The 24,901-nt window shown below is 41.9% G+C and overlaps 1 protein-coding gene across 2 annotated transcripts in view; it reads right to left on the bottom strand.

The window, feature by feature from the left end:
* FGF10 (fibroblast growth factor 10) overlaps positions 1-17,554 on the bottom strand; it is an 81,450-nt gene extending 63,896 nt beyond the window's left edge. For both annotated transcript variants that reach the window (XM_054715274.1, XM_008151649.3), the window contains exon 1: positions 16,649-17,554. In XM_054715274.1, the coding sequence (XP_054571249.1) occupies positions 16,649-17,033 (385 nt within the window). In that variant the 5' untranslated portion in view covers positions 17,034-17,554. The remainder of the gene's footprint in view (positions 1-16,648) is intronic.
* Positions 17,555-24,901: the final 7,347 nt, after the last annotated feature.

Below are 24,901 nucleotides of genomic sequence, written 5' to 3'. Positions count from 1 at the left end.
CCTCCTGTAGATGTGCATGGACCTAAGCTGTTTGCCTGGTCTCAGAGCACAGAAGTAGAAATCTTTGAATGACACCAGGGCTGGTGGATTGATCTGTACCTCTAGCTTGCTCACTGTGCTCAAGCTAATCCTGGGTCAACCTTTTAACCTCATCCCTTGCAGCAAAGCACTATTCCTGATCTCACCCACTTTCCCAGTATCACCACCATTACCTCTCTTCTCAAATTACTGTAGCCCGGCACTCAGTTAACAATGAATGTTAAAGGGAAAAAGAGTGAGCTCATAACACTAAATGAGGAGATGCTACTGTCAGCCTCAGCTTGGACAGTGCCCCATTACTAAGACAATGCAAAACATTCACCTACTGTCTACAACTTCATAGCCCCTATTAGTGCAAGAAACTAATTTTCTGTAAGAGGAAATGCCAGTTTTAGAATCATGCTTTTTTCCAGGGTTTAAAATTCAAGTAATATAAATAGCCATGATAATAAATTTTGAGAGAGTTGTACTATTATGGAAACATTTTTAGATGTGAGAGGCTGAACCGTAGGATGCTATGTGAATTTTATCCATAGTGAAAGGGGATAGATGAGATAGGGTTTCAAGGAAAGCAACAAATGCCCACCACCTTCAACATATTTAAACACTGAAATACTTCAGAGAGGGCACTCACATTTTAATTGTACTATTACCCATTTATTAAATTGGGTAATAGTACAATTCTTCTATCATCCTTAACTATAAAGAATCCTCTTTAGGCTGGAAAGGTTCTTATGGGTTTAGCATGCAACTTCAGGGGAGAGGCTCTTAGATCGATGAGGAGAAAGAGAACAATTCCCACTAATTCAGTTTGAATTTATGACCCAATGAGAAAACAGACCACCTATCTAGCCAGGTTCTGCATAAACAATCAAAGTCATTGCTTTGTTCTTATAGTGCCCAGCAGTCAAGGTACTATGCGCAAATGCACTATGCTTTCAAACAATGCTTTACAAGTAGTCATTTAAACTTAAAATGTAGACCGAACTAAAATTTGAAGTTCTATTATGAGCCTGATACTCTGCTAGATATCTCGACATAAATTATTCTAATCTAAGCTATCTCGATCACACAACTCATAAGAGGTGGGTAAAGTGAACTTTATCCCTGCTTCATGCTTTCTATATAAGATACTGTTTTGGCAGCTTATCCTTAATTTGGACCACATAATGCTGTCATGCATTATAGTATTAGTTTCCTATGGCTGCTGTAACAAATGACCCCAAAGTTGGTGGCTTAAAACAACAGAAATTTATCCTTTCATGTCCTGGAAGCCAGAATTCCACTGGACTGAAATAAAGATGTCAGGGTCTGAGGGGAGAAATCAGTCCTTGCCTCTTGGAACACATTCTTTGATTCGGGAGTCTTCTTCTGTCTTCAGAACCAACGATATAGCATCTTAAAATCTCTCTCTCTGTTTCCATCATCAAATTACTCTCTGTCTCCTGTGTGTATGTTTAGATTTCCACTACCTCTAATTTATAAAGACATTTGTGGTGGTATTTGGGGCTCATTTGTATAATCTAGGATAATCTCTTTATCTAAAAAAATCTTTAATCCCAAGTGGAAAACTTAACTATATAATGTTTTATATAGTACAAATTTACTATAGAATACTCACAGGTTCCAGGGTTTAGACCTGATATCTTTGGATATCCATTATTCATCAAACTATGGTTTGTCTTCTGGACCCCAAAATTCACATCCATCCCATATTAAACTACATTCACTCCATCCCAAAAAGTTACCACACATTACAGCATACTCTCCAGTCCAAAATCTCATTTAAATAGCATCAGTCCAAAAATCCCAAATCTCATCATCTAAATAATCTAAATCAGGTATGGGCGAGACTCTGGCTAAGAATCATCTTGAGGTAAAACTTTTCTATTCTGGATCTGTAAAACTATAAAATAAGATATCTGTTATAAAACACAATGGTAGGATAGGCATAGTACAACAATTATAGACATTCCCATCACAAAAATAAAAGGGAAAAATGGAAGGAAGAAAAGCCTCATCAGTCTCAATCAATTTCAAAATCCAGCAGGACAAATTCAATTATGTTTCGAGGCCTGGTAATGGTGTTATGTGGTCCTATTCTCTGCCTCTGCACCTATGGTTCTGCCCTCTGTGCCCAAGGCTCTGCAGTCACCATGATCCTTCATTTTGCTTGAAAGCTCAATGTGTCTGCAGCTGAAGAGTTTTACCAGCCTATTTGCTGTCTATAGAATTTTGGGAGTCTGGCATCTTTCTTTCATTTTGTCCTAACTCAGTCTCTTTCAGCCCAAGCCATCAGTGTTTCTACTGATATAACATTCTAAAAAAGTTTGTGGGTCTCCTATGTATATCACAGGCATTCATGTCAGTAGACAAGAGGGTCCTCCTGAGATTTTCTTGGATAATCTCTATTCCTAGCCTTTGTTGAGATGGCAGAGGGAACCCATCTGTCACATGCCTAATCTCTGCAGCACTAGCATAAGGCCATTCAGCCACATCCTTGGCCTTTTCTTTAGAGCATTTTCCTAACAGTAAATCTCCTACTATAGCCTCTTTGGTAATCTGGATAGTCTGAGAATTTCCCAAATGATTCAATGCTGGTTCTATTTTGTTTAACACTTCTTTCTCCACTTTACCTCTTTCCTCTCAAGTTTTACTATAAGCAACTAGAAGAAATTAGGCTTCATCATCCATCAAATTTCATCAGCTAAATTTCCAAGTTCATCACTTCCAAGTTCTGTTTTCCCACAACCATAAGACACAGTTCAGCTACGTGTCTGCCACATTGTGACAGGGATTACCTTTCTTCTAGTTTCCAATAACATGCTCTCTATTTCCTCTCACCAGAAGCATGTTTAACCTTTTGCACTCGGATGTCGAGTGTGACTCGACACGGTTAGCATTAGAATAAAGGAATTGAGAAAAAAGCAAGCGAGTGCAAAGGTTAATATTCACATTTCTACCAACATTCTGTTTATGACGATGTATGTATTCTCTAAGATGACATAGGCTTTCTCTCCTGTGCTCTTCTGAGCCCTCAGCAAAGTGCCTTCAATGTCCTTATTCCTACCGGAAGTCTGGTGAAGGCAATCTAGGCCTTTTTTAGCATGTGCCTCAAAATTCTTCCAGCCTCTGCCCATCGTCCAATTCCAAAGCCACTTCCACATTTTTAGGTATTTGTTCTAGCAGCACCCCACTTTGAGTATCATAGTCTATATTAGTTCCCTTTGGCTGCTATAACAAATGACCACCAAGTTGGTATCTTAAAGTAACAGAAATTTATTCTCTCACAGAAGCCCAGTATCAGTTTCACTGGATCCAAATCAAGGTGACAATAGGGCCAAGTTCCTTCCATTGTTTCTCTCCTCTGCCAGCTTCTAGAGCCCCATCCCATGGTTCATGGCTCCTGCATCTATCTTAAAAGCCACAGCATTGCATCTATAAATCTCTCTTGCTCTGCTTCCCTCATCAAGTCCCTTTCTGCCTTCTCTGTGTAGTTAGTCTTTCTCTGTATCCCTTATAACAAGTGATAGCATTCAGGGCCTACCTGGATAACTCAGGATAACCTCCTCATCTCAAGATCCTTAATTTGATCACATCTACAAAAAATATGTGTCATATAAAGTAACATTTACAGGCTCCAGATTAGGACCTGATATCAGCATACTGTATTCATTATCTCCTAGTAGGTATGCTCCTGGAATCTTGTCCTTAATCTAGAAAATGAGTATATTGAACTCATTTCACAGATAAAGTCTGTGAGGGTAGGATAAAGACTTGCCTAGGATCACACAGCAAATGTTTCAACACAGCCAAGACTGAACCATATCCCTTTACTTCCACTTTTTGCAGCTCATCCTTCTTCTTCTCTAAACGAATTACCAAGAATTATTCATTTCTTAATTGTTACCAAATTACCCCAGAACCCAAAAATAACTCTGAAACCATAAATAACTATCGCATAGCCAGCATCAATTTTAAAAAGGAGTCAAGTCCTCATTTATCTCCACTGAACAGAGCCAATAGTAACCTTAGGCAAGTTAGAGAAACATGGGAAACAATCCATTTCAAAGAATTACACAATATTTCCATTCACCAGAGTGTATGAAATGAAGCACTTCATGTTCACATGAGTAATGATGGCCCTAACTCATTTTCTAAGTTCTCAGAATTGTAGAATTTAGAACTGAATGGAGGTTGTCAGAGATTCTTAACTTCAGTCATACTTTTTCAGGTAGGTAGTGTATTTAATCACACTTTCCAGACCAGGTGACAAAACTGAAGATAGTCTAGATGACCTGTGTCAAGGACATGCAGTTATAAAGAACAATGTACTGGATAAATACATAGAGAGGAGGCATTATATGCCAGACACTGTATTGAAGGCTTGTATGCAAAGATCAATGTGACACATCCAGTCCTCACCCTTAACAAGCTTTCTGTGTGTAAGGAAACTGCACTGGGAAATTAATCAAATGTGAGAATATGTTAACATATTAGATACAGGTATTGGGGAGCACAGGTTTGTGGGACAGTAGAGTGGTCAGAAAGGCTTTCTAGAGATGACATCTAAGTGACACCTGAAAGGAAGGAGTACTGGGGATGATGAGGGCAGGAACATCACTCCAGCCAGATCTAGTCATGTGGCAAAGGCCACACACGAAGGAAGAGGCATGTCCTGGAGCTAAAATCAACTCAGTGTGTCTGTAATGGGGAGTGTCATAGACATGAGGCGGCAGGGGGTCGGTAGGGAACAAATCATGTGGGCCTTACATCACAGGCAAAAAAATGTAGCTATTATTCTGAAGACTTTGGGAAGACATTCAAGTATTTAATAGGAAACCGGCCTGTGTAGATTTGTGCTTTACGCAGACCAGACTGGCTGAGACTAGGGTGGATTTGAAATGGGATACATTGAGAGGGAATAGGGGGCTGTTAATAATATGCTAGAACAAGAGGTACACACTGAGATGTCCCGGGCACACCAGGACAGAGGGTATGCCAACTAAGACTGGCCTCGGTGGGAATCCTGACTCACTCACGCTGCCTATATGTATACACCTGCAGTGGGCACCAGAACTGTTAGACTCCGTTTTCTCATCTACATACAGTATGGCGGTAACAATGATTACCCATTTCACACATTTTTTTTTTTCCTGACAACCAACTGATGAAAACATTCAAGTGCCTTATAATCTATAAAATAGAATAAGGTGCTAGAGCATCAGTTTTCTGTCTAAATGTTTTGTTTAGCCCTTGACTTAGATATCTTTTCAGCAAATGGTATAATTACAAACAACACAGTAGTCATGGCCTAAATCAGTAAACAGAGCTAACACTTCTGCGCTCCTAACCTGTGCCAGGCCCTACATGGGACTCTACATTTATAGTCTCATGTGCAAATTTACAACCCCCCCCCTTCCAAAAGTGATTGAGGGGGGGTGGTAATATTATCCTCACTTAACAGGTGCCAAGACCAGGGCCCAGGGGAGAGTTCGTCCAAAGCCACACAGTGTTAGAACCCAGCTTCTACATCGAGAAGTCTGTCTCCAAAGCTCTAGGTTTGAACAGGGGACGCAGTAGCATAGCAGGCTGTCTATATCCTGCTCCTACTTTAAAAAAAAAAAAGTACTTACGTCTACTCTTTTGCAAGATGAAGAGCTGTAGTGGACTCTGTTTCTTTTTCTATCCCCCTAAACCAAGTAAATCTGAGACACTTTAGAACAAGAATGACAAAAAAAAAAGTACACAACTGGAGCAGGTCACTGAAGCCTCGGTAGTTCCCTTTGGGAACCTGCTGTGCAGGGCCAGACCGCTTCCCAGGGAGGGGTGTGTGTATGTGTGTGTGTGTGTGTGTGTGTGTAACCTCTGCAGTAGGAACTCTTTTACATTTTAAATTTATGACCATTTAGCCAATCAGGGGATGCTAAAGATGATAGTATATCAGAGCTATTTTTCATGCTTCACATATAAAATGAGGTTTTTGTTTGTTTGTTTTTTGTCAAAATACAATTTGAATATATTTAGGTTACACTAATTGTATTGTATTTTATATCCTTTTCAAATATTCCTCTGCTTTCTCTTTTTATTTTTTATTCTTTACTTCAAAAAGCAAAATAAATACACAAGGCCAATTGTAAGTGATAACCATGTTAATGTAATATTTTAGCCCCCCGCCCCCCAAAAAAAAATCAAGTAGTCAAACCTAAAGATATTTACATGATTGGCTCCCCTGTGACAGCACCTGCCAGTGTATTTTGCTTTTTACTTCGTAAGCTACCCCCTGGTGAGGAAATCCTGCTCCATCCCGGTGGCCTGCCTGCTGTTTTCTGAAAACTTCACTGAAGCTTCGGTGCTTTCTGTAAGGATATAGTACTCCTCCCTTTTGATCAGAGTCTCGGTTTAGCTGAAGCCCCTTATCCTCAGCGTGACCCTCCTCCTGCCGTCTCCCCTCCCTCCCTCGCGGGCTGCTGTCTTCTGCCCTGCTCCTCTGGCCTTTAGTATAAATGCCTTCTATCATCTCCCAGCTCCCTGGGAAGTTCTCCTGTCTCCATCTCTGGGTTGCAAACTCTTGAAGGGCCTGGGCTGAAATGAGAAATAGGACACTTAACTGCTGCATTTACTGAAAACTGAGCAACTGTGATAATCCTGCTTCAAAACCATATTGTAACTTGAAATATTAGATTTCTTCTGCAATATTTTAAAATGGAACCACTTCTCCTTTTATGCAATAATCCGTCGTCTCCCAACCTTCAGTTACCTGCTTTGCCCTTATTTTTGTTTTTCTGTTCTTTTGTTTTGTTTTATAGCTGAGTCCTTGAACACATTTGTATCTTCTTTATTTCCAGCTCCTCATTCTCCCCTCACGTGACTTTCAATATTCAAACATCTTCTACCAGCCTCTTAATGAACCAGACTTCTCTTTCCTCAAAACTTCAGAATGTTATAAACACTGCAATTCCAAATCTTAAATAATTTCAGAAGTTCTAATAGTTCCCTTTCTAAAAAATGCCAGGTGTGCACCTCATTCCTGCCACTTTCTTCAATTCCAATATGTTCAATCCCTGCTTCATCAAATCATCCAGTTGCTTTTCTGGTGCTTTCCTTTAGTAGTTACTTTTTTTTTATAGCAGCCACTTAATGGGGCCTTATTACGTACCGGGCACCATTAAGCTATTACATGCATTAACTCGACTCCTTCAAACTTTCCCCCCAGCCCCAGGCTCAGTCTCCCTCTTCTGTACCTTTAGGGGAGGCATCAAACTCGCCCCATGCAGTTCCCACCTCCCATCTCCCCTTCCAAAGATTTATCTAGCCATGCAGTTTGGAGCAGTTCCCAGTTGTTTTCTTAGGCAACCCTACCTGTTTCTCCATAGCATTTATCCCCCATTCTCATCATGCATCTTTTTGTGTACTTGCTGCTTTTTGACACTGTAGGAAAGCTCTGTGAGGGCAAAGCCAGCATTGCTCTCAGCACTGCATGTAAGTGTCACAGTATCTGACACGAAGCAGGCACTCAGTACATCTCTGTTGAATGAATGAATGGCCTTCTCAATCTTTTCCACGTAGGAAAGAGGTAGGGACCATGCATATCCTTGTTTTATCAATGACACTTTGCCCAAATAATACACAACTGTCTGGCAGTTTGGAGCCTCAGATGCACCCACTTTTGTGTCTTCAAAGCTCCCTTTCAACCCAGGTCCAGACTTGTGATCCCTTTTGATGAAAATCCATACTTCTAGCTCCTCCACCCGCCCACCTCTGGCAGGAGCTGGGACTTCACTGTCCTTACTCCGAAATCCCTCAAGCGGGACTCCTTTTAGATCACAGGTTCTCATTTCAGTTCATTTAACAGCCACTCACACGCCAGGGCTTGGGTTATATTTCCCTCACACCTTTCTTGTCATGTCAGCCCTGGTGCAGTGCTACTCATTAGCTTGAGTTCTTTCCTGGGAGTTCAAAACCCTTGTCTCCATCACTCCCGCCCAGCCTCTCCTCCTCCACAGCCTGTCTACATGCTCCGGGCCTCTTCTGCTCTGCCTCTGGCTCCCAACATTCTAATAACATGCCCTTCCCCATCTCTCTTGCTTAAGCTTTAAAGCACTTCAGTAGATTTGTTCATCAAGTTTTTACACCGTAATCTGACTCACATCCCTAGCACTTTTCCTCCATATTTGTGGAATCCTATCCTTCCACAGAGGTATCCCCAAAGGCCCTAAAATCCGATTTACTGCAACAGCGATGGCTGTTACTCATAACATTGTAAATAGATTTCACTAGAGATCATAAATAGTATGTAACTTAACGTCCATGTGTTACCATTTTCTCCAAGTCTCAGAATACTATTTTTTTTAAATAATTCTATTGATAAACCAAAGCTATCAAGAAGCGTGGCTTTTAATTATTATCACCATAACAACCAATGTAACATATGTAAATAGTCAGCTCCTACATATAATACAAATAATTCATCAGTCAGTGCCAAGAGATCTTCCTTGAAAGATGTGAACACAGGTAGGTGATTAATTCAAATTCTAACTGCTGTCGGTGTCTCGATACCTTTCTAATAAAGATATGTACATTTCTGTATTGGGTCAGCCCGGAGTGTCCATGAATGTATCTTTTCATCTTTTCTCTTTTTAGCAGGGTTGTACAGAAAAGCTTTATAATCCACGTGAAATTCTGGAAGTTGGAAATATTAAAGACCTCTAAATTAGCATTCATCTTCTGTGAAATACATGATGACTAACATAGAAGAGGAATAACTGTCTGATTTCCTAAACCATCTTCACTTTCTCTCTCTTATAGGAGTCCAGGCAAAGGCGAAAAGATAAGGACATTGACAAAGTAGCTGGTAAGTGTTGCCTATACTAAAACAACTTGAAAGAAAGATCCATGGACCTGCAGGGAGAGTTATTATGGGAATGGAATAGTTAACCTGGAGGAAAAATGCAGAGTGATGACTTAGTAATCAGCCAGCCAGCATCCATTCTCAGAAGGTTCTTGCTGTGGGCTGTGGACTTCTCTGAAGGGCAACGCTGGCTGTAAGACATTGGCCTGTGTGCTGGGAGAAGGGAAAAGTCACGGAGATTCAAAATGAACAGAGGCTCCTGTTGGCGTCTATTGAACTTACTTTGCTGAAGACTGTTAGGCTTGAATATTAACTATGTTGACACACATCCAAACACAGCTAGGCCACTGGCTCTCACTGTAACATGGGATGCCAAGCAATGATAATGATAACTTTTCCTGGCCGCAATGGGTTAGAAGCCAGGGAAAAGAGGGGTGGGGGAGAAAAGGAGAACACAAAGAGTGGAGTGGTGAAGGGGTGATAAAGTGTCAGGAATTCAGGATGCCTTGGAGTCAGGGTTGTCACAGATGGTCGATATTTCAAAAGTAAAACTGCCTTGAGACAGAACTATCAGACGTAAGTTGGTGGGTCTTGAATATGTCAAGTTATCCTCAAACAGGGCAATGCCTCAAACAAAGTTTAAGGGTGGCCCTGGCTGGTGTGGCTCAGTTGGTTAGAGCTTTGTCCTGTGTACCTAAGCATCACGGGTTTGATTCCCTGTCAGCACACATACCCAGGTTGTGGGTTCATCTCTGGTCTGGGGCTCATATGGGAGGCAACCGATGGATGTTTCTCTCTCACATTGATCTCTCTCTCTCTCTCTCTCTCTCTCTCTCTCTCTCTCTCTCTCTCTCTCTCATCAATGAAAACATATCCTAGGGTGATGATTAAAGATAAATAAGTAAAAACACATTAAAATGTTAAGGATGAACCAATATGGATGTTTTTCAGTAAAGCATGTAAACTCAAGGACCTTGAATGAAAATAATGATTATAGAAAAGTACAGTTTTAAAAATGTTCTTAATTTTGTAGGGTTAACTATTACTATTTAGATCTAAGTTGCAGTTAAACCAGACTGTTCATAATTAAGTTACAGATGTAGTTTAATTGTTAGGTGTTTTTTTTGTTGAGAACTACTTGAAGTTGGGGATATACGACTTGATACTTTACCCCCTCTATTCTGATGAACTAAATGATTCATTAATATCTCCCATGTCATTACTCATTGTAGGAAGCATGCCAGACATTCAAAAATTCCTCATTAATGATAACACACGCACTGACAGATTAGATATAGGTGAAGTTGGACAGATTTAGGGTGAAGAATTATTAGGCGAGCTATAAAACGAGGCCATGCTCTAGAGCCGGCACTATGGATCTATCAGATGGTAATTGGATGCACGTGTGAGCAGCAGTAAAAAGTCACTGTCCAGTTGTCCACCTTACATGGGAATCTACTCTGTGTGTCGTCTTTGATTTATTGTTCCAATTAGAACACAATGTTCAAAGAAAGAACACAACCGACCTGATTTAAAAGCCAGGGAGCCTTGAAGACCATTATTTTGTGGGTAACCTGGCTCCCTTTTAGATACCTTGAAACTTTCTATTTGTATAAAATCCATACTAATTAAACACTTGGTTTGAGACAGATTCTGTAAAGCATCATTTTGTATTCGTTAATTCAGTATCAGAGTATCGCGGGTGGCTTCCTAAGATGTAGCTATATTTTCTTTCGCGAATATTAAAGGCACATTTCTAGGTCATTCCTTGTTAGACTGACGGACAGACAGGGGTAAAAGTAATAGGCAGTGAAAAAAAAAAGAGTGCCAATTATGAAAAGTAAACATTTTTAATCTGCAAGCCCAAGCAACAAACACCATTGGTCAAAAGGCAAACGCAAATGACCTTAAGTCATTGCAATATACCACGAAAATGATGGTACTTCTGCAGAAAGGACTTGAAACAAAATGAGGCTCATTACTTTTCTAGACAAATAAAGCTGCATTAAAATTATATAAACATGAATCTCATGCACCATCATACTGGAAAATTAAAAGAGAACTTTAATTTCTGGGAAGGGAATGCTAATATTTTACTGACTTACATTAAGCAAACATCAACTATTAATGCTGACAAATGTTGGAGAAGTAATACTAAAAACGTCATCTGAATTACTCTTCATTGCAAAGTTCACAGAATTAATGTTAAGAGAGATTAAAATCACTTTGAACTAATACACATGCATTAATCTTCCTTCTGAAGCATAATAAAGAAATATCATTTGTACTACAATTTTGGATAAGCATATAGACATTTAAGGCTTAGGAAAGATATAGATATTCATAGGCAGCTCATAAATGTGAGGAACATTAGTTCCATTTCAAATGAGCTGTCAACTTTTTTCCCAACATTTTGGCTTGTGGAAAGTCAGACTTTTGGATAACAAATGAGGTTTGCCTCTGAACATTAAGGTAATTGTGCAGGAATTTAAAGTGCTCCTTCATGTTATGCTATAAGTTCATTAAACACTAAGAAGAATGATCTGGAATAAGACTTTTTGTTCTAAACTGTGTAGTAAAAATGTATAAGAAATACACATACACCGGAGTTTCCTTGGTTGTATAAGACATGATTCTGTTAAATTCTGTGCTTAAACATCATTTTGAAAAACCTGTTGGAAAGAGTGGTCCATAAGTTTGGGTAATAGATTACCCCAGACCTAGGGACTGGTGTCTCCGAATTCTCACCCTCCACCCTGGCATGTGATTTCTGCTGTTTTCTTTTTTTTTTTTTTTCCGGGTAGATGGTTATAAATCAGGTTTATGAAGAGGAAACTCTCTGTAATTGTGTATTTTTAATGGATTTATGATAAAGCCATCAAAGTGGAGGGTCCATATGGTAGGAATGCAGTAAAGGTAACAGGACCAGTGTCACGTAAACATTAAATACAGTGCCTTCCACCTTCATAAATCCTGGGTGCTGTGATTAAATGCTCCTGGTTATAAATCATGCAGCCAAACTCTAGAAACAACTACATCTTAAATAAGACACCAGTAGAAGCCTTAAGTTGGAGACTGGCTTTCTTCCCAGGGAACTGTTGTATTATTTTTAGGAAATAATATTCGAGTCCAGATTTTCCTCAACAATTATCTTCTCACTTTATTGAACTTCCTATAATAAGCTCCCATCTTGATTAAAAAGTGATGATACAAGCCTTTAATCCTAGATAGTAATCTTTCATTTTTATGTAGTAAAGTGCCTTTTTCTTTTGCACACTTATTTTAAAGCTCTATCATCTATCTATCTATCTATCTATCTATCTATCTATCTATCTATCCATCATCTATCTATCATCTATCCATCTATCTATCTATCTATCTATCTATCTATCTATCATCACCTATCTATCATCTATTTATCTGTCTATCTATCTTCAGGACTCTAAGATTTTGCTCCCTTTAGGGTCATATACCCAACGTTTCTGCAACAGCCCAATTTTACACTGGTATTTACAATCAAATTATTTTATTACACATGGAAGCAATTAAACATTTGGCCCTCAGCTGTAAACAATTACTCCATACAATGACATTCATGGAGTTTTCTTAAGTAGTCATGTATTTCTAATGCCCTCTGTTGAAATGAGTGAGATTGATGTATGTGTATTTTGTGTACCCAGAGCAATTATATTCCCAAACATAATATAAAAAAAAAGGCATTTCACCTGGAGGATGCCCTAACAGAGTCCGATTCCAGGGGGCCACCTGCAGTGATACCTTTGATGTAGTTCATTTTGGTTCCACCATCATTTTACTACTGCTCTCATTTCAATCTGGAGAACTGTAGGTATTCACAGCAATTATGTTTTTGGATAATTTGTTTTTTAGGGTTTTGGGGTGTCTAATTCTAATATATTGTTATCAGTGTTTCTAGTAGCAGAGAGGTAGAAAAAAACAAGGAGGAGGAATATAACCCAATAGGCTTGAATCCCAGCTCTGCCAATTTCAAGTGGTGACCTGGGTAATTTACTTTTATTCAGGCTTAGTTTTCATAGCCAAAAAATGTGTGTAGTTATTTTTAAATCATAGGACTCTTATGAGTGTTAAATGATATATAGATTTAAAGAAATAGGGCACATACTACATAGTCAGTACATACTGATTTTTCTATTGTACCCCATACTCCTTTTCTGGAAGGGCTCATATTCCATTTTGAGAATATCCATCATTCACTGTCTCATATCTAGGGTTCATTTTCTTTACCCTAGACTCCCCTTTTCTACAAGTGACAACCATGGGAGCAGGCCACAGCTGTTTTATTTATGTCCAGAAGTAAGTCCACCAGTCCCAGTTGCAAGGGTACCTAACAGCTGTATCCAGCCTTTCCAGGAGGCCAGAACTGGAGCCGAGTGGTAATGTTTCAAGGGCAAAGCTCTAGATGTAAAGACTGATAAAACAAACCTAAATGAACCTGAGCATGTCTAGTGACAGATACACCACAGCTATTCTAAATTATTCAAGCTTTCTCAGACTTCTAACAGGAGAAACATAATTCATCTCTGCTCTCCTTCATTCTGCTATCCTAAGTGGCCAAATATAAAATAAAATACCCCCCCCCCCAAAAAAAAAAAAAAAAAGAATTACAATTATCACTCAAATTGAGAAGCGTTTCTTTAGCACATGTAATATTTTTAGAACCATCTAACTTCTGGGAACCAGCTTTGGAGGTAGAAGCTAAAATTGATTTTGCAATGCTTCAGGGTGATTTCCTTACTTCCCTTTTGTTAGCATTTTGCTGGCAAAAAGCCAATAAAACGGTTGTTTAATTATCCAGGACATCACAAACATGTAACCTCTTAGATAAGCTGTTACTGTGTTTTAGCAGCCTTAACATTAGGGTAAAAAGTAACAAAGAAAATTAAGCTTCAGATAAAAAAAACCCCTCAGAAGAACAGCTTTGTGTGTTGAGAATAATTAATAACTTGCTTAGGAAAATGTTACTGAAATGTGGTTTTTGGACAAGGAACTGACACTCTTTAGAGGTTAGATACCCTAATATTTAACAGGCTACCATTTGCTGGGCTGGCTGGCTGGTTACCCTGTAGGCATTGCAAAAGTTTGTTCACATATAATTATGCAACATTTAGACAATATCTTAATGATACCATGTAGTTCATCTGAATCAGTCCAGCTGGGATTCGTAGCAGCATTCTGATTACCTGGCCACATGTGAAATTAAGGCTTTCCCAACCTCTACTTTTCACGTGCTAGGTCTTCATACAGATGTTCTTGGAAAGCCTAAATTATTTATGGCTTTATTTAACAGAGTAAGGCCCATCCCCTTTCATTTTCAACCACTGATTAAGACTGCATTATGATATAAGATACTTTAATTTTAACAAGGACTATGAGTATACTTTATCATTTGGAAGAGATAGTAATATATTGGGACAGTTAGAATACAACGTTTCCACACTCGTTTCTATGCAATGAAGTTGTATACTTTTTGCAGATAATTCTTTACTATAAAAATATAATTCCACCTGTACTCTGGATATCATTTTACTAAACCATTAGTCACACAGTAATCATTATTTCAGAAAATAGTCATTTAAGTTGCAAAACTAAACTAGTGTGGATTGGTCCTTGCATCACATCATAAAGACACTTAAAATATAGCAATAGCAAAATCAAGTTAGTGTCAAAAAAAAAAAAAAAAAGAAGAAGAAAGTTTGTTCAAGGGTAGAACTCTACAATTACATGATATTTCTTTGAGTTATCTTCATGAGGTAAAAAGATGAAGAGGAATTTCAGGCCATGAATATTGTTTATTTTAACCTGTCAGCTCACTCCTCAGTAACTGTTTGTACCACTTCTTCCCCCTGGTCCTACCTAGATGACACCACAACTATTGTTTTAGAAGTCAACAAAGGAATTAAATTTTCATCAACTAAAACATGTCTATATAGTTTCTAGTTAATTCAGGTAACAATTGAAAAAACATCTTCTATCATAAATGGCATTATTCCAACCACTCTCTATAAATCAGAATGAAAAAAAATATATAGGCAATGGGCTTTTAGCATCTTTAGTGTTAAACATGAAATGGAACACTTAAGAATCCTTCTACAAATATCATGACTTGCAAGCATATCGCTAATTATAGTAAATGGAAGCAGCAGCTGTGGCGGAATAGAAGTTAATGTTGAATGTATGTGAGTCCCCAAACAAGAAAACTAAGTCTTCCTCCTTGTCAATCTTTGTTTAAAAAGAAAATGCCAAGTTCTGGTTAACTGTCTTTCCCATTCCTACCAGATACTTTCTGGGCCAAGGAATCTTGAAATGTATTTAAGTTAGCTGGCAAATAATGTTTCAAATTCCCAAACAACTGACACAAAAAGGTCCCTTTAAAAAGGTGACTTGAGAGTACCATTGAGATAATGCTAAATGGTCATTAAAGATGTTCAAATGTCTTTGTCTACTATCTTCAGTGTGCCATTACATAGCCTACGGATCCTTTCAAAAGGCCATCAATAGAGGATGAATAAGTCTCACCACTTGAAAGTAACTAGGAAAGGAAGCCAACAGAGTAATCTGCTTTGCTGGACGGATTCAAGAAGAGACACAATATCCACTCTGCTCTTCTAGTTCTCCCGCCCCCTCCCAGCCCACACCCCTGCAAGAAAGAAGAACAAGAGCTGGGGGAGGAAAGAAAGAAAGGGGGGGGGGGGAAAGGGGGGGGGAAGAAATCCAGACATCCAGGGCATAATTTGCACTAAGGAGAAAACCTCATCCTAGGGGATAAACGACAGCCATGGAAACGGACTTATGACTTTTACTTTGAAAACAGAAGGATGACAATGGAATTTGTGTGAGGTCTGTGCGAATCCAGCCCCAGATGTTCGCAGCGCTGTAGTAGTCGGGCTCTGCAATATGAGAGGCTTCAGGAGAAACTGTACAGCAGGACACCACAAAGCAGCGCATATGCTATGGACAACGCAGACGTGAGCATCATGTTACCCAGAGAGAAGGCAGGCCCAGGACTAATAGCGGTGGTGCCGGAAAAGCCAACTTCATGGACTGCATGCAATCACTCATGGCAACATGGGCGACACCCCCCTCCCGCCACCCTCCTCTCCAAACCTCCCCCCCCCCCAAAAAAAAAAATCAAAACCAGAAAAACACTATCGCTCCTATCTAGCGAGGTAGTGAGTGGGGTAACGGGATGGGGGTGGGAGCAAGTGGAATGGGCTTTTCTTTCTCAAATAAAGTTTCCATAAAGCCCGGATAATTGACAGCAGCTAATTCTTTTCAGCTTGAGGAAACTGTCCCAAAACTCTTCCTAAGGTTGCCAGCGCAAAGAAACACAGTGTTTACTTGAGCCACTTCCAGAAGGGAGGGGAAGGGGACCTTGGGGTGAGGTAGGGCAGGGCGATGGAGACAGAGAGGGGCATCCGTGCGCAGCAACCAACTCCCGGGGGTCCGTCCAGTGACGAGCCCATTGACAGGGCGTATAGGGTGACCGGGCGTGGGGAGTGGGTGTGTGTGTGTGTGTGTGGAGGGACCCCCACGGGGAGGGGTGCGGCGGCACAATGTATACACGGGGCTGGGGGTGTGATTTAGGGTGAAAGTATCCCACTTAATCATTTTACAGGGGCTGGGGACGTAAATATTTAGCCGGCCACATCTGGAACAGATTTCCCCCTCGCGGGTGGGGGTGGGTGGCGGAGGGGGACCGCGCGCCGCCGGGTGACTTACTGTACGGGCAGTTCTCCTTCTTGGTCCCGCTGACCTCCCCGTTCTTCTCGATCTTGAGGAAGTACTTGGTGAAGGAGAAGAGCTTCCTCCAGCGCACATCGCCCTGGAGGTGGTTGTAGCTCCGCACATGCCTCCCCGCACTGGGAGGAGAGAAGGAGGAGGACGACGACGACGACGAGGAGGAGGAGGAGGAGGAGGAAGAGGAGGAGAAGGAGGAGGATGAAGAAGACGCGTTGGTGGCCTCCGGTGGCACCATGTCCTGCCCAAGGGCTTGGCAGGTGGCGGGGACGGAAGACACCAGGAAGAGCAGCAGGAAGCAGCAGCAGCAGCAGCCGGGCAGGTGGGGCGAGGCGGAGGCACCCTGTGTCAGTCCCCATTTCCACATTGTACTGGAACTCGCAGCGCTGGGAATGGGCTTATCACAAGGAACATGCTGGAAGGGTGAGACCCGGGGCGAGGCAGGGAGACAGCTGGAGGTGGCGGCCGCCGCTCAGCTTCCTCCAGGAGCGGATCTGGCCAGAGCTGAAGGCACCACCATCCATAACTCCTCGCAAGGGCCGCCGCCTCTCCTCGCCCCCGTGCCCGTGCCCGTGCCCTCCGGCTGCTCCGCCGCCGCCGTGCGCCCCGGCCGTCCCGGGGGAAGGGTGGCTGTGGGTGGCCGCAGCCGCGCGGGCGCTCTCGGTCACCAGCGACCTTCACTCCCCCAGGAGTTACTTTGTTCTCTTCTTCACTCCTTGCTTCACCATGTTAGATGGAAAGAAAAAAAAAAAACAGTCTAAAAAAACCAGATGACAGCCGGTGAACAAAACCCACAGGGCCGGGTGGGAGGCTGGGGAGAGGCTGCGCGCCCGGGGACGCGCCCTCGGGCCCCTCTCCACGGAGCCCAGCCCCTAGACGGCAGCCCCACGCGCGCCGCCGGGGTGTCAGAGCTGGAGGCCGTCGCCCGCTCGCCCCGTGCGCTTCTCCCTCTCGCGTTCTCTTTTTTTTGGTGGCGCCTGTGGATGGGAAGCCCGCAGAAAGTCACTTCTTGTCGGGGGGGACGGCGGTGGTGTTTTGTTGAGCCCCGTTGCCCTCCCCCCTCCTCTGGAAAGCCGGCTTGTAAACAGGTTGAAGCCGAGTCGAGATGTCAGGGATTCTGAGCCAGAGGTGGGCTCTGCCTCTGCTGGTCAAACCTCATTTGCAGGGTGGAGAGGCAGGGGGAGGGGGTCAAGCTGCGGTGGGACATCTGAAACCCCGGGCTGCTGGGAGCGCCAGGGAGAGGGCGGAGGGAGGGGGCCGAGAGTGGGGAGCAGGGCCGCGAGGAGAAGGGAGCAGCCGCCTCCGCGGGGCTGGGGGTCCGGGGGGCTGGGGGTCCTCTCCCCGCGTCCCGGCCGTGCAGCCTCCGCCCGCTGCGCCTCCAGCTCCGGCTAAGTGCAGCGAAGGCGCCCCTGTGCTCCCTGCGCGGGCCACCAGCCCGGCCGGGTCCTCCCTCGGGCTTTCCCAATTTTGCTGCCTTCCAGCCTGAACCAATCCCCTGCAGGGAGCCCCTTTCTCACTTGTTTTCCAGCGTAGGATTTTTTTTTTCCCCCTTTTGGCAGCGAAGTACTTGAGAGCCACCTGGAGCCTGGTGCTTGGCTGCCTTTTTTTTCCCTCCCCCTCTGGCTCCCAGGAGGAGGGGAGGGCTGGGGGAGAAAGAAGATGCTGAGGACAAGCCCTGCGGACCAGCAGCGGATTACAAACGGGTCGCCGCGAGCAGGGAAAAGGGAGACCTCATTAGCTTCCTGTCCTCCTCTCCGCCAGCGTCCAAGGAGGTCTCCGCTCTAATGAAGCTCTGATTTCTCCCTTCCGTTGGCGAAGCACAGAGTTCACACGTTGGCCCTCCCCGCCTTTTAAGCTCAGGGAGATTTATCGCCCCCCTTAAAAGTCTCCTCTCTGGGCGCAAATGAAGTCGGGGACCCCAGTGACGGGGACCCGTAATTGCTGAATCGCGTTTACACTTCAAAGCAAACGCCCTTTATGGAGATTGCGAAGGTTGAACCACACAAGTTGGCCCCTGTTCCGCTGTTCTCTCTTCCATGCAATTTCCTCCGCACTTTGCCATAAAGGGGCGTTTTCTTGCCTCTGTCTTCACGTTGAACGTTTTAAAGGGCTCTGTTTTACAACGTGACGGCGCGACCAGTCTCTGTCTTTCTCACACCCACCGCCCCACAGCTCCCTCATCGCTAACAGAAACTTGCATGAAACCCAGGGAAACGTGCTTAACCAAGTCCACCGTGAGCAAGTCTCGGCCAAGAATTAAGAGTCACCAAAAGAAATACTCCGATCCTCTGTCCCAGTCTGAGTAAGAGACAGTTCCTACAGGATCACTGCCTTAAAGGATTACTTTAAACTATGGACAGTATGCCTGGAAGGAGTGGCTAAAGACGTATTGGTATCATCTATTCATATTATGTAAAGCAGTTGGACATTAGCATCAGGTTGAAACACATGAAATTGCCAATTTTTATGGGTTTCCACCTCCCAAACTGGCAATTTCATATGGTTCCACCTAATATTTAACCTGCTATTCTAGGAAGAAGCATAACTTCAAGCTGAACTTGAAAGTTGGACCTCTGCCACTATGATTTGGAGGGAACTAGCCAGAAGAGCTTGTGTTTGTACAGTGAGCCTGAATCCCTGTAATGTGGAGTTGGCCTCAGTCTTCATTGTGAACAGAAGAGACAGAAGTTAAAAATCTTGCTTTTGAGACGGGCATCGGGACTGATTGCCAATTATGTTGTTTAGTGGCCTGAAAAGTGCCTTTACATGCATGCCCTTATAGTTCCCTGTGCACAGAGCCTTTGAAAGAGCACCACTGAATACCGGGATCAGAGATGCTAATTTCATTATGTGTAGCCCATTGCAACGCATATTCAGAAGAGTTTGACAATATGGTGAACACCACATTTTAATTTTTAAAATTTAATGTAATTAGCTCTGATTTCAGTAGCTTTGAATTGGGGAGTTAGGCAAATAAAGGGCATACGTCAAACAAATCATGTTCTTTCGGGACAGCACGGATATTTAAAAATGAACTGGGTGCTAATTTCAATTCTCTAGTTCACAGTTTTGTACTTGAGCTGACAAATGCCTGAGAGAGAGGGTAGTGTTTCTAAGGGACTGGCGTCTCAGCCCAATTGTTCCGCAGAATCCAAATGTTTGAATTGACAACTAATTAAAACTTCATGTTTTCTAAAAAAAAATTACGTTTGATGAAAACATACAATAAAAATTCTGTCATGAAAAGTTACAAAACACAAGAAGTTATTATTCTGAGGTTTCTCTACACTGGGCATCAACATTATTGATGCCACTTGAGATCTTATTTATTTATTTATTTATTTACAGGAGACACCCACCCCCACCCCAAAGGGAGTCTCTCTCTCTCTCTCTCTCTCTCTCTCTCTCTCTCTCTCTCTCTCTCTCTCTCCCTCCCTCTCCCGCCAATTTCTGCACCATTGGAAGAAGCTATTCAGATCTTTCCTGATTTCATTCTGTCTGAAATGGGGAAACGCACGCCCTCAAAACTTCCATACTAAAAGCTGTTTCCAGCAGGTGCACCGTTTAAAACTTCTAGAGCCCTTTCTCCGCCGTTCTGTGCAGCGCGATGACAGGAAGGGCATTTACAAAACAGCCCAAAGGAAAAGCTGACATAGCTTTTTAGATTATATCTCATTCTTCTTTTTCTTTTCTGTGCAGCCTTTCTTTCCTAGCACAGCCGAATCCCTAAATACTCTGCGGCCGGCATTGTTAGGTCACCTCTTAGGTTAGCCAGAGAAAGCCTGAGAAAAGTCCGGCAGGAAAGATGCTCTATTTAACGGAACTCAATCTCTCCCAATAGATTTGAATCACTAACATAAATGTATGAATGTAGATTATATCTCTGTAATGAGGCCTGAATCATTCTCAATTACTTCAAAGGGCTGAAACCCTACCTTCCTTTTTTCGCAGCAATAATCAGCTCTTAATGGGTTCCTTTATTAATTGTTTCTCTGCAGCAATTGAAAAGGACAGTACAAGCTTCAGATGAGAGTGGGACCTACTCATGCTAAAAGGCTGTTTTTCTCTTTTTTTTTTGCCCCAACCTCTGGAAGGCCTGCTTGATTTCTATGCCCTAAACAGATTCGGTAATATTAGGCTAAATCTTGATGTGGGGGGAACTAGATGTGGCCTTTTGTTCAGTGTGATTCCTTGAGAAATGACTGAGGCTTTTAAAAGTGAGGCCATGGCACCAGCCATTGAAGAATCTTAAAATGTGGCTACGGAGCCTCAGACAAGCCATTTGCATCTCTACTTGCAGATCCTGCGGCAGTGACTCTGTTGGAGCCGTTTACATTTTAAGTCTGTATGTCCTGGATTCTTTCTGCTCCTGGGCACTGTCTGTGGCTCAGTGACAGACGCATGTCCGGTTCCGTGTGATGTTATTGGCAGTGTCAATAAACTGATTCAAATAATAACCAAGTCAGGTCAAAAGCCAGCCGGGCTGTGCTACGACGTAGACATGTGCAGGCCTCATTGGTGAAACCTGCAGTGCATCCCTTACAGGGATGTATGAGTGCGCAGCCCACAATCTCTTTGGATGTGGAAGATGCTGGTTTTAAAGCATCTCTGGGGCTTGTGGTCTTCCCAGGATGCAAATGGAGATGGTGTTTAGAGCCAGTGACATTGGGGTTAAATTAAATAGTGATTGCTTATTATTTTTTTAGTTAGGCATTTCTAGTGAAAGGACAAAGATTAAGAGAGATTAAGTAGTGCAGTATCTCAAAGCCATGGGAGTATTAGAAATGACTGAATTCATCTCATTCATTTTAGAGGTGAATGAACTGATGCCCTTGTCAGTCAGTGTTAGAACGAGTTTAGAGCTCAGGGGCTGGGCTCTAGGCTGTTGTCCTAATTTTATTAAGCACCTGTTCTGCTGTTCTATTTCCTCTCTTCACCCTGCCTGCTGCTCTTCTCATTATCACTGACCACTCATCACCTCAACATATCTTACTAGTAGATGCTGGGGTAGAAGTGACAGAAAGGTTAGAAGGTTTTACTTATAGAAAAGAAAACAATACATCTTTTCTGCAATAAATTAACAGAGAAAAGTAATACAATAATTTAGTATTGAATTATTAAGTACCAGTGACACATATTTGGAAAAGACACATATTTTATCAAAGCTTGTGAAATGGAAACAATTAGAAAGCGAGACATAGCACACATTTTCAGAATATTCAAGGATTTTTTTTCTATATACTAGTAATGTCAATTTGTAAGTTCTCCAGAAAATGTATGGCATCTTCTAGAAAAGTAGATTTATCATTTGATTCTACTTTTTGTATTTGCATATTAAATTCCCATAAGGTAGGATGATATTTCAAAGAATAGAAATGGGCTTAAATATTTTTTTTTGCAAATTTTAAAACTATCCACTCATCTACTGATGGGCACTTGGTCTGTTTCCAGATCTTAGCTTTATAAATAACTCTGCTATGGACGTAGGGTGCATGCATTATTTTCTGATTGGTGTTTCAGGTTTCTTAGGATACATTCTCAGAAGTAGGATTACTGAGTCAATGGCAGTTCCATTTTTAATGTTTCGAGGAGACTCCATACTGTTGTCCATAGTGGCTGCACCAGTCTGCATTCCCACCAGCAGTGTACTAGGGCTAAGCTAAATTTTGTATTCCCTAGCCTTCAGACAGACTTGGTCTTTATGAGAAGGAAAAAAAAAAAAAAAAAAAAAAGGCCACCATGGTGAAAAAGATCATTTGATGGAAAAAAGAACTCTATATAAGAATGTTTAAATCATATACTAAACCACCAAAAATTCCTGGAAACTGAACTCTGCATCTTGGCACCAAACACAAACATATTTCCACCAAGCTGCTGTTCGTCTCCTCCCAACGGATGGTAAACAGAACCTTCTCCCGACAAAGCTGCAGAGTTTCCGAAGCGTTCTGTTTGTTTTCTGTGCTCTCTGCGGAGCTATGCTTCCTTTCTCTTCCAGCCTTCTGGGTTCCTTAGTCCTGTGTTCTAGATCAAACTGTTTAACATCCTGCCCTAGCCGCTTTGGCTCAGTGTCGGCCTGTGGGTTTGATTTTGGTCAAGGGCATTTGCCTTGGTTGTGGGCGCATCTCCAGTGGGGGATGTGCAAGGGACAGCTGATCGATGTTTCTCTCTCATTGATGTTTCTAGCTCTCTGTCCATCTCCCTTCCTCTCTGTGAAAAATCAATAAAAATGTTTAAAAAAATGTTTAACATCCTGATATCAGTCACAATATTTATGTTTGTGATTTACGTGGCAGGTCATAATGTTTTCTTTAAACTTGCAGTGTCTTACAGCAGCAAGCATTGAGAGCATGTTCCTTTCTTTATCCATTCACTTAATTGATTTTTATTCAACTAATGTTTATTGACACCTATAATGTGCCAGGTAGGCATTGTGCATGGTGCATAATTTTACCAATAAGTTTGACAGAGCAACTTACCTTGTAATGAGCATGAATGAATGAATTGAATGAATTATTATTCAATCATTCATCATTATTAATGAGGAACTTAACAGGGCTATCTTAGGACTCAGAAAGCACACGGAGAGATTTGGGAGGAGAAAGGAGAGACCCTGAGACTTCTTTCTGGTTTTCCTAGTCTGTCCAAAGAGAGCTGAAGGAAACGGCAACATCTGTCCTCTGGCTTCCCGATGGAGCAAGACTGGGTCTTTCTGTTTTGTGTCCCTGGCACAATCCCTCTCCTTTCCAGTCTGGGCATTCGGGCTGGCCCTTTCTACCAACTCAACCAGTCTTGCTCTTCTTTCATTCAGCTCTCAGAGTACGAGATGCATCTTTTATGCTTTCCAGCTTATTATTTTAATCAGTTCCCAGTGAGTTCCCTAATCCATCTGCTGTCCTATGTGCCTCTTATTAAAACATACATGTGATCAAATATAATTTGACCTGGTACACATTCTCCCCTTTGACAAATTGTGCCTCTGTTAGTTAGACTTTGGCAAAGAAGATTTATTGACTTTGTGTTACTGTTAACAGAAATATGATCGTGTTGGGAGAAGGCAATATTTGTGGCGCTGGTTTTTCTTGGATTGGTCCCCAGATCCACTTTCTGCCCTTCCCTGCTCTGCTCTGTGCTGACATCTCTGCATCACTAGTGTCCCCTGGGCAGATGACTTGCAGTTGGGTTGGTCCGTGGGAAAATGGGAGCTTCAGGAGACCAGAGCACGGGAAGAGAGAGAACTCTGGGTATTTCTTCCTCCTCTTTGTTTTAGTGTCCCTATTCTGCCAGTGGCTGTCCCTCTCCCGATCAACACTTGCCACTGGAGTCCCTGCAATAATATTCTTCCCCTTGCCCCTTAAGCTCAAGGTGAGGGAACAGTTACTCTCTGTGGCTGATCAGCTGTCATATCTCCCTTGCTTGTTCCTTTCACCTGCCCGCACCTCTGTAACTGGCGACTTTGTTTGAGCCTCTTCACCTGAATCAATTGGGGTACATTCTGTGTCTTAGGACACCAACTACCGTACACTACATACGCAGTAAGTAACCAGCGCATATTAATACGGGCTTTGTGCATATGCAAGCTGACAGGGGAGTGTAATTTCATACAAAGTGCTTACGAAGCATGGAGTGCTTGCTCGATGTGCTATGTTCTTTGAGCTGTACAAAAGGTAATGATACACAGCACTTGTCCTCGAAAATATATAATCTAGCATTGAGTTTTGATTGATTCTTGATTATTTTTGTGTTTAGTGAATTATTTTGAGGTCCAAAATCAAAGTAAACCATTTTGACTGTTAAATATTCAACGAAATACTTTCACATAAATAACTTTCAGAAAAGAAGTTAGGAAGTCAAAATTATGTACATAACTGACACATTTGTAGAAAGCTGTATTACAAGCTCTGTAATAAAATTAGCTTTCCCCATTTCACTTTACTATGAAAATTTTAAATGTTCCCTAATATAAATTTTTACTAATCTTTAAAATCAATAATTTTTTTGTGAGTAAATTTGTTATATCAACCTTTGTTTGTAGTTTAGTTTAAAAAGGAGGAGGGAAATTAATAGTATTATTTCCTGGCCTGCTTTGTTTTTACCTAAAGAGAATTATTTAAAAATGGAGATGCTTACAGACTTGAATTTTACAGTTAGGCATACAAGCTGGGTGTAGTACCAAAACGGCTAAGGTGAAATACAGATACAGCTCATTTTGTGGGTTGATGGTCCAGACAATTCCAC

Source organism: Eptesicus fuscus, chromosome 4, assembly GCF_027574615.1.
Source record: "Eptesicus fuscus isolate TK198812 chromosome 4, DD_ASM_mEF_20220401, whole genome shotgun sequence".
NCBI lineage: Eukaryota > Metazoa > Chordata > Mammalia > Chiroptera > Vespertilionidae > Eptesicus > Eptesicus fuscus.
Note: the sequence above shows the minus strand (reverse complement) of the source record. Positions and strands in the feature narration are given on the sequence as shown.